Here is a 20,181-nt window from a genome sequence, read left to right as displayed (position 1 = left end):
CCAGCAGGTTTCGTGCAATCGTCTCAACATTTCGCGACTCGACTTTGCTCCACGTACTCTTACGTACAAAGGTTCACGCGACATTGACCCAAACCAGTTATCAATGATGCGTCCTTCGCTCCACCTACACGCGACGAAACCTCATCTCTCTTTGCATAAATAATTAGCTATAAAATATATCTACCAAAGTAGGTAATCTCTCTGAAAATTTTACGACCTTGCCCCGCACACGTGTACTCAAAATCTCATTCATCTTTCTTTCTCCGTTGATACGAAACGTTTACTTTTTATTACTTTTACGTTATCACGGATTATTCGATAATCGGATCGTAATTAAACGCGTCGATACGATAAAAAGTGGCAAATAGAGAACAAGAAGGGTGATAACAGCGAGATAAACAGGATCGGAATAATAAAAGATTCTCTTTCGTTATCTTCTTATCGTTTTTCTGTGTCACACCTCGGACTCTATTTATTTACAAATTATTGTACGTTATCGTTACAATGTATTTGTAAATAAATAATTTCGTTACTTTTCTCAACATTTTTTCTCTACGAATGCCTACCACCCTCGAAACACCTCGGAAAGAAACGAATTGACACAATTGTTCGACAATGCGAAAGAGGAAACAGCCTGCACAGCACAGACAAAAATCACACCCACTATTTTCGCGCTCATTTCAGGTGGATTGTTTATAGGGGACCGGGATCCCCGGGATCGTTTCTTCGCGTCTTATCGTCCGCATGGTATGAATCAAGCTAGAAATGAGGAAAACGATGAGATACGGGTATGTCCCGTGGTCGTCGTAAGAGGTGGGAGTGTTGGTCGCTTCCAGCACGTCGGAAAAGTACGTGATGGATCAGTCGACGTGCGACGTAGCCGCGATATCAATCGGGTCCCGTCGATCTTTCGATCGTCACTGAATCAGAACACGGGATCATCGTCGACGGAGGCTGCCACGTGAACGCCATGCCGGGGATCGCGGTAGGTTATCACAATAACAGCCTATTTTATTTTTCATTTAATTTCTTTCACTGGTACAAAATTGATCTTTCAGAGGTCACTGGATGGAGAATGAATTCACCCCTCGCGATCTTATGTCACCGGATCACTGTACCATTCTACCTATTTCTTGCTCTAAGTTACTTTTCTTTGTTTTCTCAGTTATTTACACTTAACCGAGGATTTTTCAAAGCGACAAAAGAAAATTCCTTCGAATTTATTATTTGTTTCTTTGGAATTTTAAATTTGAAGAACTGCAACTTTTTGTTTCAACTCTTTTACTGCCTAAAAGTATTCCAAAATTATACTCTTTTTGGGTGATAATCTATTTATCGTGTTGTAAATTCAGCACGCAAACGCGTTTACGCCAATCGCTCGTGTTCTAATAATAAAAGGTGTAAATGTGTTTCAACAGCGAACATTTCGTAACAGTTGGATTAACGTTTGACGTAATATTTCGGAAGTTAACACGATAATGCACTGAATCGTATCTTTTTTCATCTTGGAGGCTCTTTCATTTCGTACGATCGGTAGCTGGTATCGATTCGACAAGTTTTCCGGTGCGCTTCCTCGCCGATGGAGAAGTTTCGAAGGTTCGAAGCGCGTCGATTTATCGCCGACAATGCACACGTCGAGGAAAACTCGGCAAAGAACCGGCCCGTGAAACGCGAAAATACGAGGAATTCGTGAGAAGAAGCAGCGGTAAATCGAAAACGTTGCCTCGTAATTGTTCCACGACCACTAAATTGTTTCTATCGCAGCGACTCTAATGACCCTGTCCAGGAAACTTTCGAAAAGTTTTCGAGGAATTTCATCGTTTCAATGTGTGCGGAAAATCCAGGTGAAAACGTTTAGGAGATTAAGTCGTTTAATTGATCGTCAAACCACCTGCAATTAGTAGAACAACGAATCAATAGAAACGAATTTCTTTCAAAATAAATCCTGATCGTTGTCTTCCCTCAAAATTTTGAACAAAAATTTACTCTTCAATTAACCTCCATAAAACGTACGTTTTCTTGCGGATTGCACTTCAGGATGCACAAACAAAATTTGCATTATCGATTTCGTTTGCAAATATTTTCAAATGCATTTAGAAATTTTAATTGCAAAGTAAATGGCATGGGTGAATTTTTCTTGTAGATTTTAATAATTTCATAAAAAAAGAGAAGACTGATAATGCAGATAGTTTATCCAAAGGGGATATTAAAATAGAGGGGAACCTTGTACCATTCATAAGACACTTTTGCACATAAATTCGTTCACCCAAGCTCGATCCTAGTTCACCAAGTTATCATTCAAAAGATTCAAACGAAAACCGTGTCAGATCCAACTTGGACTCTCGATCCATCGAGAATTCTCCATTTCTCACGAACGCTAGGGAGCAGTTCCTTAATTTACGAATCCGAGAGTCGTTGATCTCCTCCCTGCAGCCTCTCGAACTCTGGTAGCTTGAGAAATGCCAGTTTTTCAGCGCTGAAACAGCGTAAAGTTTCCCTGGCACGCGGCGATTTTCCCAGACCCGACGCAATCTTAACGAGGCTGGTCAGGAGTCAGCTGGTAATTTCGCGACAGCAATTCCCGAGGATTTTACAGCCGGCCAAAGGAATTACCATCGCGATTCTGCAAAACTTTTATGCCTCTCACGTGTTCTCTTCTTTCATCCGTTGAAAAAGGAACGTACCTTTCTAGAAACGTTTCTTGTGCCCTCCTCTTTCTCTGGATGGTTTAAGGAAAAAAAAATAAAATAAAATAAACGAAGAGGGATAGAATTCTAGACACGTGAAGAATTTGTTTTTCTTTACGCGTCGCTTTTCAACGCCAACGAAATCTTTTTCAGCTACTACTACAGCTGCTGTTGCTGCTGCATGGATCCTTCATCGTCCTTGTTGCTCAGAAATCCAGTAAGTAAGCTGAGTTTTTTCCTCCTTTATTTTTCTCTATCTCTCTCTTTGTCTCGGAAGAGATAATCGTGCTTAGGTTAAGCTGCTTAGAGGGTGGACCTTGTCGAGATCTAGGGGAACCAGGCTAATACTGTTCGACGATTGTCCGTTGTTCGCCCTCCTCGAGATAAGTTTAATTGTACTTTGGATCTCCTTCCATCGTTTCTGATCGATAAGATCGTACCAACTGCGATTTTCGGATAAACGATCGAAGGAGCGACGAGATCCGTCTACACGGGGGGAAAATTCGTCTTAATTTACTCTCTCTGTCGCGTTCATCATTGAAAACACGATCGTTTTTCGAACGCAGAAGTTCCAGCAGCTTTGGAAGAGACGTACGATCAAAGTTTCCGTCCGTACAACTTCAACGGTACCTGGAAGACGGACAATGGCATCCTTTATGCAGATAACTATACCGGTGACGTCTATCTGTTCGATGTCAGGACGAACGAAAGCAGACTCCTTCTTGACTCATCATTGATGGTAAGAGACAAATGGTATAGAATTTTCTTCGAATAAATATTTGGAAATTGGTGAACGCATAGATACAACGTATGTTATCAAAAGTATCAATTGATATCAAATCGAATCGAGTTTCTTATCTTTCGTAGTAATACATCGCGCGCTTGATCTGTATTTGACTCACAAAATGTCTCCTTTATCACCTACGTAATCCCTAAATCTATTCAACTGCGATAGAAAGTAATCCGCTCGCTCGTAATTTCATTTGGATCTGAAACAATGTTCTTTCCAGAGCGACTATACCAAACCTACGGTTGTCTTCTCCTACGATAATTCTCTAGTTCTGATCGGTTATGATTACGTCAAAGTAAGTATCAATTTATAACAAGCACCGCCATGTTCTTCGAACAGATTTGTAAAAGAGAGATGATTTCTAGGGGTTCAGGTACTCCATGTACCAGAGGTTTGACGTGTACGACATCGCAAGCAGGTGAGTTTCTTTTTCTATCTTTAATTGAAGATTAATTTTCAATCGAATTAACATTTATCGACTTATCGTTCGTAGGAGTTTCACGAGAATTTCAAATGGTGAACGATTACACCTGGCCAAATGGTCGCCAGCCGAGAACGCTTTAGTTTACGTTCGTGAGAATGATATTTATTATAAAATATTCTCTGACACGGGTAGCATCGAACGTAGATTGACGTATACTGGTATACCTGGTGTTGTGTTTAATGGTATACCTGATTGGGTTTACGAAGGTGAGTCGGATTGGGACCCCAAAAGTTAAATTAATTAAAATTATTCGGATACCCGTAATTTCGAGATCTGCCCTAACTCGAAAAAGATTTTGGAAGCAAATCTTCAGGTACCCGCGCACCCTTATTAAAATACGAAAACTTATATTTGTAGAGGAGGTATTAGCTTCCCCTTGGGCTATGTGGTTCTCACCCGATGGCAAACATCTTGCTTTTGCTACTTTCAACGACACGAATGTGAAGGAAATTGTAATCCCGAAATATGGGACACCGGGAAGCATCGAGAACCAGTATCCTTCGGAACAGAAGATCAAGTATCCAAAGGTGATAAAAAAATAAAACGATAAAAGAGGGTTTCTTTGCTTTAACCAATTTGTCCGACGGCAGAGTCGTTAAAGGAACAGATTAGGAAACCTACCCTTATGGCACTGTTGCGGTTTTAAATGGGGGATGGAAAAGGTTATCTCGCGTTTAACCTCAGTCTTTCTCGTCGAATAGCCATTTTCTTCTATCGACACGATCACTGATATCTTTATTCGATACATTCGTCTTTAAATTTCAACCCTTTCACGAAGCTATCCATTTGCAATCGAAGCAATTGAATTTCTCAACTTGCATGAAAATCCTTAATGGTTTGAAATGATGGAAAATGAAGAATCAATTATCATTTCACAGGCTGGCAGTCCGAATCCAGTAGTATCATTAACACTCGTTGATCTGACTGATCCATCCTCTGAATTAATTAATCTTCAACCACCTATCGACACTGTTGGCGTGTGAGTATCTCTGACGATTCAGACTTTTCTTATTATAATTTTCAAACGAAACAATCAAAGATCGGAGGTCTAATACGGAGAACTACCCAAGTGTTACTGCAATTTTTATAGAATTAAAGTTATTCAAAATAGAATACAGAATTTCAGTTTAGAATTATATAGAATTTTAGTTATTCAAAAAGAGACAAATTATCATTTAAAAAAAAAAAAAAAAAATGGGAACCAAGGATTTGAACCGAGGACCTTTAGATTGCGAGTCGTGTGTTTAACCACGGAGCGGATCTATGACTCGCAATCTGAAGGTCCTCGGTTCAAATCCTTGGTTCCCAAAAAAAATTTTTTTTTTTTCTATGATAATTTTTATGTAATAGTTATTCAAAAAGAGACAAATTATCATTAAAATAAAAAAATGTTGGGAACCAATTGCAAGCATTAAAGAAGACCTCTGTTTAACAGAGACAATATTATCTACACGGTAAATTGGAGGAACAAGGAGCAGGTGGTAGCTACTTGGACAAACCGTGTACAAAACAAGGCAGTCTTGGTGTTGTACGATACTCAGGGTAAAGCTAGTCACATCCACTACGAAGAAGAAACCGAGGGTTGGATTCGCGTTCACTCACCTCTCTACCACAACGAGTACGTTATCATCCTGAAGCCCCAGGATATCGGAACACAGGCTGGACGATTTCTTCATCCGACCAGATACGTGTATAATAATGGAATATTGACCGATGAGAAAGATTTAACCCCTAAAAGCGGCGAGGTTAATGCTATGTTAGCCGTCGATCATATCAGAGGGAGACTTTATTATTTAACGACGATGCAGGATACACCTTCGCAAAGACATTTGTATTCGGTGCAAATAGACGGTACTGGAGAACCATTTTGCGTGTCTTGTACTCAATTTTCTCCCGAAGGTGAGTTTCTTCAGATTGCAAATCGAACCAATTAGAATATGAAAATTATAACGAGCGTATTTTCGATCAGGAAACCTCTGCCGCTACGCGTACGCGTATTTTTCTACAAGCGCTTCGAACTACGCGTTGTCTTGTTCGGGACCAGATCCGTTGACAGTACGGATCTTCAACGCAGACCACAAGTTCCTGTATCCCTGGGAAGAAAATCGGTATCTCAGAGGGAAACTCGCCACGCGTCTCCGACCGATCGTCAAGATGCTCGTTGTGAAGGGTGAGAATAGGGTGAAATTAGTCTTGCCAGCTGATTTCGACGAATCGAAATCGTATCCTCTGTTAATAAACGTGTAAGTGTTTCTTTTAATCTTGAAATCAAATTTTCGACCGGAATCGAATACTATCTGGATGCCCTTAAATCGACGTTTGCAATGATCCCGAAAGGTTTTCCCTCCTTTTCTCGTAGTTATGCAGGACCGAATACAGCGAAATACACGGACGAATTCTCGTACGGATTCGAGGCGTATATGGCGACCAACAGAAGCGTCGTCTACGGTTACATCGATGGCAGAGGATCGGCTAATAAGGGAAGTAAAATGCTGCATGCAGTTTACCGACGACTGGGGACCGCGGAGATCGACGACCAGATCGAAGTCACTGAGTATTGTGTCTTTTGTTAATTTTTTTTCAAGACTTGGTATTTGTTTTTTTATCAAAGTTAAAAATAAAAATTTTAATCCATCGACGGATAGGACGCTGTTGGCAGTCTACCCATGGCTCGACGGGAACAAAACAGCGATATGGGGGTGGAGCTACGGTGGTTTTGCCACCGCCATGGCGATGGCCACTGACGAACAATCGGTGTTCAAGTGCGGTATATCAGTCGCACCCGTCACTTCTTGGATCTATTATGGTAATTTTGATTCTTCTGACACCTTGGAGAATAATTGAATCCCTCTTAATCTAGAGCATCGCGATTTTCTGATCACAGATTCTATTTATACCGAACGATTCATGGGTTTGCCCACCCTCGAAGACAATCAGGAAGGTTATTTTAATTATTCGGATGTGACAAAGAAGGTGGAAGGAATGCGAGGGAAGAAATACATGCTGATACATGGAACCGGGGACGATAACGTCCACTATCAACAATCGATGGCCTTAGCCAAAGTGCTGGAGGAGAAGGATATTATGTTCGAACAGCAGAGTTACCCTGACCAGGCGCACGATTTAGCCAGTGTCACTCCTCATCTTTATCACACTATAGATCGTTTTCTTAGCAAGTGTCTGGGATATTCGAGCAATCGCAGACGTTGAATAAAAATCGAGTCGTCTGTCGTACTCGTCTAAGAGGGTTAATTCGTGTTCCACTTACCAAACGACTCATATTTTTGATAAATTTAATTTTCGAAACATCCCTACGAGTTGTTCGGTTGTTCAGAACCTCTCTAAACTCCCAAGTTGTTTCTGAAAACAGTGAGGTTCATTTTAATGCAGTTTAAACACCAGTGAAATTGCCCACGGCTCGTTAAATTTCACTTCGTTGTTAAAGTAAACACGGTTGTTGTAAATTGTACCTGAAATTACCACGATGTAATTTATTAAAAATAAACAGTTAACGAAATTCGAATGTGAAAATAAAGAAGTGCGAAATGAAATCGAAGTTGTCGAGAGTTAATGCTATGCTACTGTATGCAAAAATGAAATTACTCAACGATGCGAATTTTTATCGGTTCGTATCGAATAATACATCGGGCAACGATTAAACAGCAGATTTCACGATTGCTGATTCGACCTGCTCTCTTTCCAACAGTATTTTCGCATCCGCCAACAGCAGTTGTCCGCATTTTTTGGTCGAATTGAGTTAACATCGAAAACGAAACGCAAAACCCGTTAGCAGCCGTTCGTCGGACAGAACTATCATCGAAAATTCAACGCTCGGGGGACCATTTTTGTTTTCGCGATACCGTGAATTTTCAACTGGAATTTCTTTCAATTACCCCTTCGGAATATATACGAAATAAAAAATTGAAAGAAAGAAAGAGAAAATAAATTGAAAATTTGTTTTGCTTTTATGTTCAATTTAGCTGAACGATCATTACTCATTTCCATTTAATAAATTTCTTCTATAAATCCTTTAACGGATTTTTGTATCATATTTCTAGTTTCTAAAAAATCTAATTTCATTCAATTTCTCGTAAAGGCGAAACAAGGTATAGATATTCAAAAGATTCCATATTGCTTTTATATTTTCCTTTCTCCGTCAATTTGTTAGCCTTCCGCATGGCCAGTCTACGCGTTCGATGCCAGCTCGATCAGCCGTTCCGGTCAAAGGGACTTTTGTGAAATTTAATCAGCTGGTCCGTGTCGTTCCTCCGCATCCGGTGAACGCTGGTTTCCGGCACTGGCGAACGTCCACCGACCCTGTCCCCACGGTCCTCTAGCTCGCTGACCTGGAATCTCGAGCCCGAGGGAAGAAAAATTCAACGGACGAAGAACGCGTGTTACACCGTGGAAAGTTTCTCCCGAATTCCTTCGCGATTCTAGTTTCTCTTGCATGCAATAGACGGGTACGAGGGTTTGATACATCGAAAGGGGGTTCAACACCAGCCGAGCGTGGCCACAAAGAAATTTGTCTTCTTTGAAAATAAAATCGCATTCAGTGCGCTTCGCAATATCACGATATTTTTATTATTTTAAATTTCAAGGATATAAAATTAATTGAAAAAAATTTGTAACAATAACCGATGGTTCCCCAGATATTTGATGACACGACGCGACGGTCAAAGTGTTAAAACGAACGAGAAATTGGTCGATCATCAAAATTGCCGAGTGTTTCTCGACGTTTTTATCGCCGGACAACATCGTTTTACCCACGCGAGGTTATCCAACGATCCCTGGGTGAACTGGGCTAAGGACTGCTTGTTATCCCTCTACATCCTGACGGCTCGAACGCTGCTTTAATAACCGGCGAACATCGCAAAGGACGAGTTGGCACGCGATCGCTAACGTTCCGACTGATTTACGGACGTGAATTGTTCCGCGAGATTGTCGAGGCCGATTCAAAAATTCTTTGACCGTCGTCCAATGGGAACGAACGACTTGGAACGCGTTAAGTCCACTTACATTTAACGTTTCCACGCGGTTCGGTGTAACACGTTTATAACGACGAATATAAATCCGTCTGTGCTCTGAATACGAGGGCAATCGTAAATTTTGTCATTAAATGGGAGCTACTTTGAAATGTCAACCCTCGTAGAAAATTGATCGTTTTACTTTGTAATTAACTCTTCGTCGCACGGTGTGCTATTTATGGTACAAACATAATTTTTGTTTGTGGAAAATAAATCATTTTATAAAGATTCATCGAACAGCTTGGAAAACTTCTGAGCTACAAATTCATACGATAACTCGAACGCACTCCTTAACCATTTTTCAATAACAAATACATCCCCGATGTTCGAAGAATCATTCGACAAGGGACAAGAAAGGAGGAGTAGAAAAATTCCTCCCAAATGTGTCTCACTTTTCTAACGTCGAGCAGCCGCGTTAAACAATCCAGTCTCATGCAAATCTGAACGATCAACGAAACAAGCAACGATTTGTCATCCCTCTTGGTGCACGGGTAAGGGTGGAAGGAAACCAGAGATGGTATCCGGTAGCCACTCTCTTTCTCTCATTTCACGGAACACGAAGATCGGTATTCGCGTCACCGATAGCGTTTACGCGCGATGAAAAGCATCGCCGACAGTGGAGGGCTATTGTTAAACAACCCCCTGGGCTGAGGGTATGACAATAGCTCGCACCCTGTGTCGCCGCGTTACTGGCCGACTCCAACAGGAACACTTTCCACGCGGGAAATAGACTCGGCTCCCTTTTGTCTAGTTCCTACAGTCTCTGTTAACTCGTACCTTTTCATCCTTGCCCCCCAAACCCCCTATCACATTGTCAACCTCTATGCTATTTCTTTTCGTTTTAATAGAGCGCTTTTTGTACGAGTTTTCGGCTCTCCTTTATATATTACTCTTCGTTCCGTTTCTCGCTATCGAATTTTTATATTTTATGTCCTGATTGCGTCCGCGAGGAAATATAACTGGATTTTTGTACGATTTTAATAAATTTTAATGAGATTTCGTGGTTACAGAGTTAGGGGGAATTTAAAAATGATGCTTCAAGGCTTTTAGACGTCCTCAAATATTAATTAATTCTAGAAATTTTAATTTCTGAAAAATAATTAATTTCAAAAAAATTTCAGAAGAATGCTTTTGATTATTTTCTTGAAGATCGTCGATCGGGGAAGAAAGGAGATCGCGTGACAGACCGGAAGTTCCTGTTCCAGCCCGAGCGAACACACCGAAGGGGATCTAGGTGACGAGTAAAATTCACCTGGATCACGAATTATCGCGAATGGCGTGATAGCGAGCCATCAATTACAACGATTCCTTTATCCTGGAACAGAGATAGCCAACCTTGAACTATAAACCCTACGGCTTAGACTTCCGTGCAACCCTCGAAGAACACGCGTTCCTCCTTCGTGATTTCCACTTTCGAAGAGGAAGAATTTTTTACCCTTTACTAATTAACACTTCACTTGTGTAACTTTCACGTAATAAATAAAATTGAAAAAAGATTACTTTCTTATCTTTTCTAAATTTCCCATCAAAGTGTTAAGGAATCCTTAAGTGTTAATTACCTCGCATCATTACTTATGATTGTAATTCGTAACTGGTGAAATTCTTAATTAAATTAGTTGGCAAATGTCGAAAAGTAGCTCGATGCTGAACGTTCCAAAGCTAATCATCGAACGTTGTTTGTTCCGGGATCAATGTCGAAGAGTTCGACTGTTTTGAAAGGGTGGAATAAAGTTGAACGGGTTCGAAAGTTTCGCAAGATTGAAAACCATCTGGGTGGAGCCACTCAGGAGATTAAAGAAAAAAAAAAAGAAAAAGAAATTTGGTAACGCGATTTAACGACGCCTCTCGACTGCTACTCGATAATTTTCCTACGTCTCATCCACTTTAAACGTTCTTCATTAATTCTCATGATGTACAAACGATTCCCCTTTAAATTTCGATTTACCCCGCAAAATATCGGTATCTAATAAATTCTCCTTCTAACCTTAATCGTTGTAAATTATCGGCCGTGACAAAATACCCGGCCAGATATCGTTCGATTCTTAAATTACGTTCTTTCTGGCCGAACTACGGGGGTGAAATTCCAGGAAAAACTTTCCGCGAATCGTTCCTCGTCGTTGACCTCCGCGTTTCTTGACCGAATTTGTCTGGACCGAAAGATCGATCTGGCCACAGAACGAGAGTTTCTTTCTTTCCTTTATTTTTTTCCTTTTCTTCGGAATACGAACTACGATCCCGAGCGGAATGGAAACATTTTATCTTGAGAGACCGTGCTCGATTTATTCCATTGGAAAATAAAGGTCGATCCAGTTTAGAAGATACACGTTCGCCATTAAGATTTAAAGACTCCGAGCGAACCATTGTAATTAATGAAATTATTGATCTAACGTATTTATTACAAAATATAGATTGAAACGAAAACGGAGGGTTCACAGGCGTGTATGGGAGAAAAGTTATTTTTTCCACGAGCAACATCTCCATATACGAAATTCACTCAAAAATGTTCGTCACGGTATGAAAAGCAGTCGAAAAAATTTTGTCGAATTCAGTGCATGAATTCTTTTTTTTTTCATCGCTGGCTGGAGATAGCGGAAAAGGTCAACGCCGACAACGGTCGACGGATTAATTGAAAAATCGTTCGGGGCGAACATTTTAGCGGCCGATTGTAAAATATATATTTTACAGTCAGCTTCGACAGGACGATCTCGTAACGCGAATCCACCCATTCTATTGTTCTCGTTAATTTCTCACTGACCTCCATTATCTTTTTTTTTTGTCATCGTTAAACCCCGTAGATTCGCAGCAACGAAATCGCATTTCCGGTGTGGTTTACCCAGCGATTTTTGCAAATTTACTTCCACTTGCCTGCACGCCGTCCATCGTCAAAAACGGCCGTCGACGAAGAGAAAAAAGACGGATTAGACGTTTCCTCGCTAAACCTTCGTGTACCTTGTTTCAGGCGAAAATAAAATAAGGCGAGCAACCGGGGAAAGAAAGATGAGGTTCTTTGTTTCACCGTTTCTCTGCTTTCTGCGCTTTCATCTTTTCTCTCCCCGCAAATATTTCTACCTATTTCCATCTTCGTGCGGGAATTCAACCCCTTGAAGATGTTATTTTCTTCCCCGAAAAGAGCGTCGCGAAATATCTTAAACGTGGCAGACTTACAGTCAACTATTTCTCACTACAGCCTCTTTAACATTAATAATTTTCAAAGCGTAAGATGTTTTCTGTCTTAGTTGAATAATTCCGTTATAAATTTTTTTCGAATATACAACTTTTGGGTTAACGAAGCAGCCGTTCCATTGGCGAATTCTCCGAGCGTTAAGGGAGTGAAATTCCAGGGTTGGCTTTCCGTTCTCGCGAAAACACACGCGAGTTTCGAATAACCGCGACACGGATCCCATTGAAATTTAATCCCATGGAGAATCGAGGCTCGATCCTCGTCACGGAAATTCGACGCCCCGTTCGATTTCCGCTGGTGAAAAATGGATCGTTGGAAAAAAAAAGAAAAAGTTGCCAAAGTCATTTGAAACTCTTTCTATCTTCTCTCCGAATAAAAGAAAACTTTCGCAGAATAATTATCATCGAGACCTTTTTCCTTGATCTCGTTGCTCGATCTACAACCTTCCAGCGATATCGCTGGAACCTTCGGCCGCGAACTTTCGCGCGCGATTAATCCTTCGCACCTGACGTCCTTGACCTCGGAAGCGGAAAGGTCGTCGGAGTCAAGGATTCGCATGCAACGTCTCCAGATTGCCGGTGTACAGGAATCGATGCCTCGACTTTTCATTTTGCGTGACCGAACAAGCGAACCGGTGAAAACGTCCAAGCTCCGACGCTCGTATTCAAAAGTTCATGAATAAATTGATATTCTCACGCGTGGGCAATCGAGTTCGAGGCTCGCAAGTTAGAAAGGCGAATGAAAATGTTTCCTTCGAAAATCGGTATTTTTTGATCCTCGAGGATAAAAAGGAATGTAATTACGACGAACGAAGGGGACAATTTAACCGTGGAAATTGACGGACAGATACCACTTCGAATCACCATAAATTGCACTGGCAGAGAGGGTTCAAGTTCGATTTACGTGACTGTTGGGCCCGACATTTCGGTTGCTAGCTGTTTCGATGAAGCACGGATTCCCTATTTTCGCCCATCGTCTATCTTTATTGTCATCTGTGATGCGATTGCCAGGAAACTCGCGGCTCGACTCGTGAAAACCTTTATCGCAGCCCGCGGCGGAATATTATTAGCATAACAATGCGACCGTGCCGCAAATCAAGATTTCTATGCTACGTGTATATCGCCACCCCCCGAAGGCCACCCCTTTTTTGACTACATCCTTCTATTTTTTTTCTTCCATTCTTCTTCTATTTTATTTTATTTTATTTTTCATCGTCCACGATCTCAATCGATCTGCTTCAGTTATATGAACATCGGAATGTCAACCGGAGAGTATTTTCTCTTTCAGCATTCGCGTCCATTCGCATAAACATCACGAGTGCGGTGATAAAAAAGAGGTCCGATCAAAAACAAGGAGAAAATCGTCGGACAGAAATACCTTGTTCCATTGTAAACAGTGTGGTCAACCGTTCGAGTGTCGAGCGAAATCGAGAAGCCGGGGTAAAAATAAAATTCGAAGGAACGTTGAAACGCAGAAATAAACGGTGGCAGTTGTGTGCCGAGTACATATCGGGAAGAAATCGCGAACAGTTTGAATACAAAAAGAAAGGAACAGAGATCAAAGATGGGAGGAAGACGGAAAGGAAAGGGGAGGCAGCAATGGCTGAAGGGTGAAGGACGCATTTTGGAAATTGTTGAAAAAGCGGGTACACTTTGTGGAAAGAAAATTCAGTATCCAAAGAAGAATATAAGAAAATGAAAATGAGACTCTGTCGCAACCTCAAGGTCCACCGAATACATTACCGAGTATGTAAATTTTAATATTCCCACTGACAATGAACAATATGTGGAGCATTAATAAGGAAAAATTAAGTCAATAACAGTCGACATTGAGAAATGGAATTATGCTGCGAGGGGGATGATTCAGTACTGAACTTTCAGGATTTGATTAAAAAAGAAAGAAAAGAGAAGGAAAATGTATTTTCTTTTAAATTCTAAATACTTGATCCTTTTAACTGGTTCAAATGTTAACTACCCTTCTTCGCTCGATGGTTGATAGGGGGTCGCAGGGTTTCGCGTGGGACCATTACACCCCATTCAACGTAAGCAAACACCGTTGGAGAAAATCAGACTCTCGCGAAGGAACGGAATTAGAAACAGTCCTTCGAAACCGACAACCCAAACGGAATACCAAAGAACAAGGGAGATGACGATCAAAGAAAGCACCCCCACCACCAGATGAAAGTAGCGCAGTATTTGGAATAGAAAGCGGAGTACTCAAGAAAAGGGCAGAGGAGAGGTGGTAGAGGAGGGTGTTCGAAAACACGAGCACCTCTATCCCGATCAAGAAAGAAGCATCGAGAAAGCGAGAGGGATGCAACGGGCGGAAAGAGAAGGATGTGAAACTGCGTCGACGAAGAGGGCGCGTGTCACGAGAGGGAGAGGTTAGGTGGTTGCCAGCGGAGGTCCCAAAACAGAGAGAGAGAAAGAGAAAGGTACGGTCGGAGGGGTGTAACGGGTGAGACAGATGCGTACAGGGCGATTGGAAAGAGAAAGAGAGATTCGATCGCGAGGAGTAAGAAAGAAAAGGCAGCAGAAGGGGTTGGAGCGAGAGAGATAGCGGAAGAGGGGTTCGGGAGGGTAGCAGGAGAGCGAGGCTGCGGCGTAGCCTCAGTGCCGGCGCAGTGGCCGGGCCATCGTGTCCTGTGCCTAGCTTTCTCTGCTCTCTTTTCTCCGATCCTGTTCGACAGTCGACCACGATATCCCCCAGAGACCATCGTCCTTTTTTTTCTCTCTCTCTCTCTCTCTCTCTCTATCCACGATCCAGCAGTGTACTAGTCACCGACCCGGTAATCCCAACGACCTCACCGAAAGCCTTCGTTCGACCCAAGTGATCGTTGACTCGGGATGAGAATCGTCCTCGACGGATGTGATGCGTTGTCGTGACACTCGGCGAGGTCCTGCCGCGTAGGACCTCTCAATTGGTGCGACTTATCCAACTGGTGTACCCATTTCACGTGGACGATCGTTATTTTTGATCGTGACTAAGGTGTGAATCGAGCGGGAAACAGACAGGACGAACGGAAGAGGAAGGACACCCTGCCGGGCAGCAACCGGGAGGATCACAGAGCGAAGAGGTGGGAGCCATGCCGCCCGGGCGAGCTTCCCTCGAGGTAGCCAGGATCGTCCAGCATCCCTGTCCTTCTGGTCGCCTCTGTTGAGGTAAGAGAAGCAATTTTCTTATTTCACTTCCTCTACCCACCCATCTCGATGGATACCGATGTACGAATGGGTATCCTGGGTCAGTGTTTTCGTTACGCCTCCTACAGGACACGGTCGATCTGCTTCGACAATGCAGAAGATGACCGCTCGAAGATAATTAATAAGATCGATGAAACGTTCCTGATGTCCTCGTGCGAGGTTAGAGTTTCTTCAAAGGTTCTTGAAGGATCTCGAACCTTTCGGTCTACCTTTCTCTACCTTTCTCCTTCTATCGATGTATCTATTTTCAAACACGTGTGCCTTTCCAATGACTGTGTTGTTTGGAAAATTCGATTACTTTTTAACCTGGAATCAACGCGACATCGCAGACTGAATTTCACTGAATACCATCAAGAGTATTCGTTGCTCTGTTAAGACTTCAGGATCTCACGCTTCAAGTGGATATACTCGCTTCCCTTTTACAGCGAGACACGCGTAGAATTTTTATATTCCGACGTGGTAACAAAGTGATTCGTAATGACCGAAGTTCCACAGTGAAGATAGCTGTCTTGAAAAATCATCAATAGTAAACAAAATCTATCGACAATGAACTCGGTTATTGATTTCCCCGTATTCAAACATCCTTCCGTGGCTCTTAAACGAAAATTTCTTCGATCCACGTTTATATAACAGGAAGAATCCTCTAATTATATTTCAAACATTTTTCAATCGCGTTCGAGTGACACATTTCCCGGATCCGAGTTTACATAACAGAAGAATGATACGAAATGTAGATTTTAGTTTTAGATTCTCGAGGGACACGTAAGCAGGTTAGCCAGTTTACGAAGCGATTTCGTAAGGGATTTCGAAGCGGAAGAGTCGGCGATGAGCATGGAAAAATCGCTTCCGGTCGACCTACTCGCGGCCCTAACGAAAATCCTCCTCGTTCACGCAACAGACCGTGAATTTATTTTTAACGACTCATCGTGTTTGTGTCCTACGATCAAGATACACACGAGGAGACGTTGCTATTTATAAGTCACCGAATATATATTTCAGGAATCAGGAATTTGTTTTCCGACGTTTTTGATCGAACGATCCATTGTGTCACGAATTATCGTTTTATCGATAAATTATTCTTTTATACGGAGGTATAAAAACCGAACCGAAGCAGCAGCTTTATACGCATCCACCCCTTTTCATCCCCGTATACATTTTCTCTCTCTTTGTTCTGGTAACAGAAGTTCCAGCATTTCCGTTCACGCTGCTATCCCTTTTCTGTTTTGATCGCGAACTTCCAGCATTTACGAGCAGATTACCGTTTCGCGGCCATTCAACAGAGGCCAGGGATCGATTCAGTCGGCGGAGAAAAGCATTCTCGGTATCCAGCCGGTGTTTAAAAGGTTTTTAGCGAATGAACCGAGCGTGTTCCGTGCTAATTTTACGCCCGATTTGCCGTTCACGATCTTGAGAATTGTATCTCGTACAACGCACCGCGTTTAGGCTTTCGATGTTTCTTTGCCTTAGTATCCTCAACGATTCCTGCACTCGAATGGATCAAACGAGAAAAAGTTCGGCGAGTTTCTTCTTCGAGAAATAATATTTTCCTAGGTTGAAGTTTCGAGCTCGAAAGGATTCCTCGTATCCAACGAATAACAACAAATTCATACACAATTCGCGCAAAGTTTCGAGTCGGAACCCGTGGAATTTAATACAACCAAACACAACGACAATAGCGCGTAAAGTTGTTTTCAAGCGGCTAATGGAATTCGAATGGAATTTAAAGTCGGCGACCAAGTAAAACTCTAATTAAATTTGAGGCCGTAGGCAACGGTAGCCAGGTTAATTCGTGAATTTAAAGAAACCCGCGACGAATCGCTCCCCAACCGAACGACGATACGATTCGTCAATTTCGTTTGAAATAGTTGAAAATAAAAAATAAATGTTATTTAGTAAATACCATAGCTTCGAACGATATTATAATCGCTCGAAAATTTCCTGATAACACTTACTTTATAACGAGGCGAGGATAAAAATGAGGGAAACAAGGGGATAACAAGGTTGCATCTATCGATGGTTTCATTCGATTAGTCGTACAAGTACGTCGATTAATCGAACACCATAGTCATTTTCCAAGCTCCTCTGCGCTTCAGAAATAAGATCGAACCTTAACGAGCTATCCCTGCGATCAGGAAATGAAAAATTAACCAAGTTTCTGTTCGACTAACAACATCGGGTTATTCATTCCTCAAATTCAATTTCGACTTAATCCATTATAAATATATTTGAAAATGTATTCAGGGTAAGGTTGAAATGTTTGTAAAAATTGTCAAGGAAACAAAACCGAGACCCGGGTATCATAGGTTGCAGTTTAAAATATGATCAAGTTTCTTGTCGTCGTTTCAGAATTGAAAAAGGAATTTATTTTACCGTCGGAATGAGACGGTTGCTGACTGTTTTGCAAATTAGCCGTGCGTTTTTTTGCATACCCTAGCTCGATTCCATTTCTCGTTTTACTTTTTCCGCCTTGTCCTCATTGTCCGGGTGCCCTAGCCGAGAATCCTGGGTGGAAAAGCTCCTGAATAGAAGATAGCCGTCTCTGCTCGCTTTCAATTTGCTGCTTTCAGGATTACAGCGAATTAGAGCTCGTTAACGCGGTGTTATCTGGCGGAGAGAGAGAGCTGGGCTATGTTGATTTCGTTCGTTTCACCGCGGATGCAAAAGCGATCAGGCATTTTGCCCGATATCACTGATCCGATCGATGTTCCAAAAAATTACTTCAGATCTGAATAATTTTTCGCTGTTACCAGATGAAAAATTCGTGAAACTTAACAACACCATTTTCTAATAAATTATAATAGAAAATCGTACGGTGATTTCAGTTCAATTTTCACCCCTTTCTAGGTGAAACGGTTGTCACAGATCAGAAATCATATCATCGTGATCCACGCGTGACACCGTTAGAGAAGGTGTTAATTTATTCCACACCGATTGCAGTATCATCGATGCAAGGCAATTAACGTTAACGTACCGTCGCTTCATTAGTTTCAATGCATCCGGCGTATCGAAACATTTATGTATCTCACGTACAGTCTTCAAGTACACCTCGCAAAGCGATGAATCTCGCTAACTGGCGAACCATTTTCCTAATGTACAATTTTCAGCTAGTTCCTTCGAAACGGGATTATCATTTTGAATCGCGCGACGATGTAAGTTTAATGAATGTTCGATTTTTCGGCCACCCGTGCACCCCCGGCCATCGATGAAATCATTAATCCCGAACTCGATCAAACTTCGAAATAATAGGTCGTCGCGGGAGAAGGGAATCGATTATCGAAATAACGCGATTCATCGGAGAGAGACGCGGTTTCAGCCGCGTAACGAAATCCCTTTCCATCCTTTCCGAGTGTATTTCACGCACGAGATCAGGGTGGAACAAGGGAGAGGGTGGAATTTAGGATAGAGGAAGGGGGCCAGAGGGGGTGAATACGAAGAGGAAAAGTTCGAGTTGGACCAGTAGTGGGATCGATAGTTCTGTCATAAGCCAGCACGAGCAACAAAACCGCACGCGTCAGCCTTAGCCGGTTGCGGTTTCATGATAACGATTCAATTTTTCCCGCAGGAAAATCTTATCCGAGGCCAACGTTGTCTATACCTTTTATTTTACTCCTCCCCCCTTATATCGTTATTCTTCATGTTCGTTGAGAAAAATCATTCATAATTTCACTGGGTGTGGCTCACCCAATGATTTTGTTTATCAATTGAAATTTTTCTTAACATTCCCTTCTACATATTTGTTACTTCTTTTTCGAGGAAAGGAACAATGTATTGGAAAACTTCGTTCAAGTTAACCGTACAGTCGTAGCTTCGTTAATTACCGAACCACGATACGATTTAATTAACGATGATTTACTGCAAATTGACACGGCGGCATCGCGCATTATTACCGAAAACACGAGGTGGTCATTTTTTAGTCGGTCAACAATAACGCGACCATCCATTCTCTCCTCGGACTAGAATTTCAACCCCCTTCCATTTTTATTTCCATCCCAGTTTTTTTAATCGTACCGATCCACCCTTGTTTGTACGTCTGACCAAATTCTACGAAGTACATCGACCACCTGCAGCATCTCTTCGAAAGCGACAACCCTCCTTCTTTGAACTGCAAATTTAACCAATTCAAAAATAAATTACTCTCAAACATGGGTACTATGAAAAAGTGGCCCACCGAGGATCGTACAAAGGCTCGAACAAACGTAAACACGGGTACAAAGGAGCTGGAGCCTCCCGGAAGAATCGAATAAAAAGAAGAAAGAAAGTATGCTCTCCTCCTGCTGTTTTGGACAATGGAACCGATCGAGGGAAGACCGGAAGCCGAACGACGCCGGTTTGATAATCGAATTTCGATTTAATATTTCGAGTCTGCCACGCGTTGTCCAATAAACTCGTCTTCCAAAGAGACCGGCGCTCTTCACCCATCGAAAACTCGACGATTTTCGAGCTGACTCGTGGACAATTTTAATCGGTGCCAAGGGGATATTTCCATGGAACACCTCAAACGGCGGTGCACCGGTTATTAAAATTGGCCAACCGTGCGTGATCTATTACTCCTCTGACTCGTGTTTCGTCTCTTTTAATCGGCGCGGTATTAATCGCATTCCACTGCTCCTTTATCGAGCTCAAAATTGTCGGGGAACCTATTTCCACAAATCCAACGATCCGAAGCAGAGTCCGCGAGTTTGTTAAAAATCTATGTTTCATGAACAGCGAATCAAATTTCTGGTTTCCATTATTTTTGGAAATCTGCATTCAAATTGATTGTTCTTTTTCTAATTACATTAGACAGATTTCTAATGAAGATAGGAGTTATTC

General features: G+C 41.9%; 2 protein-coding genes across 2 annotated transcripts in view; both read left to right on the top strand.

Moving 5' to 3' along the window:
* Window positions 1-848: 848 nt before the first annotated feature.
* Window positions 849-7,512, top strand: LOC114873795 (venom dipeptidyl peptidase 4-like). The gene is made up of 13 exons (XM_029182493.2): window positions 849-985; window positions 2,841-2,904; window positions 3,254-3,426; window positions 3,698-3,772; window positions 3,843-3,895; window positions 3,971-4,167; window positions 4,319-4,488; window positions 4,840-4,940; window positions 5,397-5,860; window positions 5,931-6,204; window positions 6,321-6,515; window positions 6,607-6,767; window positions 6,846-7,512. Exons 1-13 carry the CDS (start codon window positions 971-973, stop codon window positions 7,169-7,171), a joined length of 2,268 nt encoding a protein of 755 aa, XP_029038326.2. The 5' UTR covers window positions 849-970; the 3' UTR covers window positions 7,172-7,512.
* Window positions 7,513-14,807: 7,295 nt separating this feature from the next.
* The window catches only part of LOC114873794 (inactive dipeptidyl peptidase 10), a 54,284-nt gene continuing 48,910 nt past the window's right edge, over window positions 14,808-20,181 (top strand). The window contains exon 1 of the mRNA XM_046287939.1: window positions 14,808-15,330. The gene's annotated coding sequence lies outside the window, so the exon portion shown is untranslated. The remainder of the gene's footprint in view (window positions 15,331-20,181) is intronic.

Source organism: Osmia bicornis, chromosome 11 (assembly GCF_907164935.1).
Source record: "Osmia bicornis bicornis chromosome 11, iOsmBic2.1, whole genome shotgun sequence".
NCBI classification, from domain to species: Eukaryota; Metazoa; Arthropoda; class Insecta; order Hymenoptera; family Megachilidae; genus Osmia; species Osmia bicornis.
Note: the sequence above shows the minus strand (reverse complement) of the source record. Positions and strands in the feature narration are given on the sequence as shown.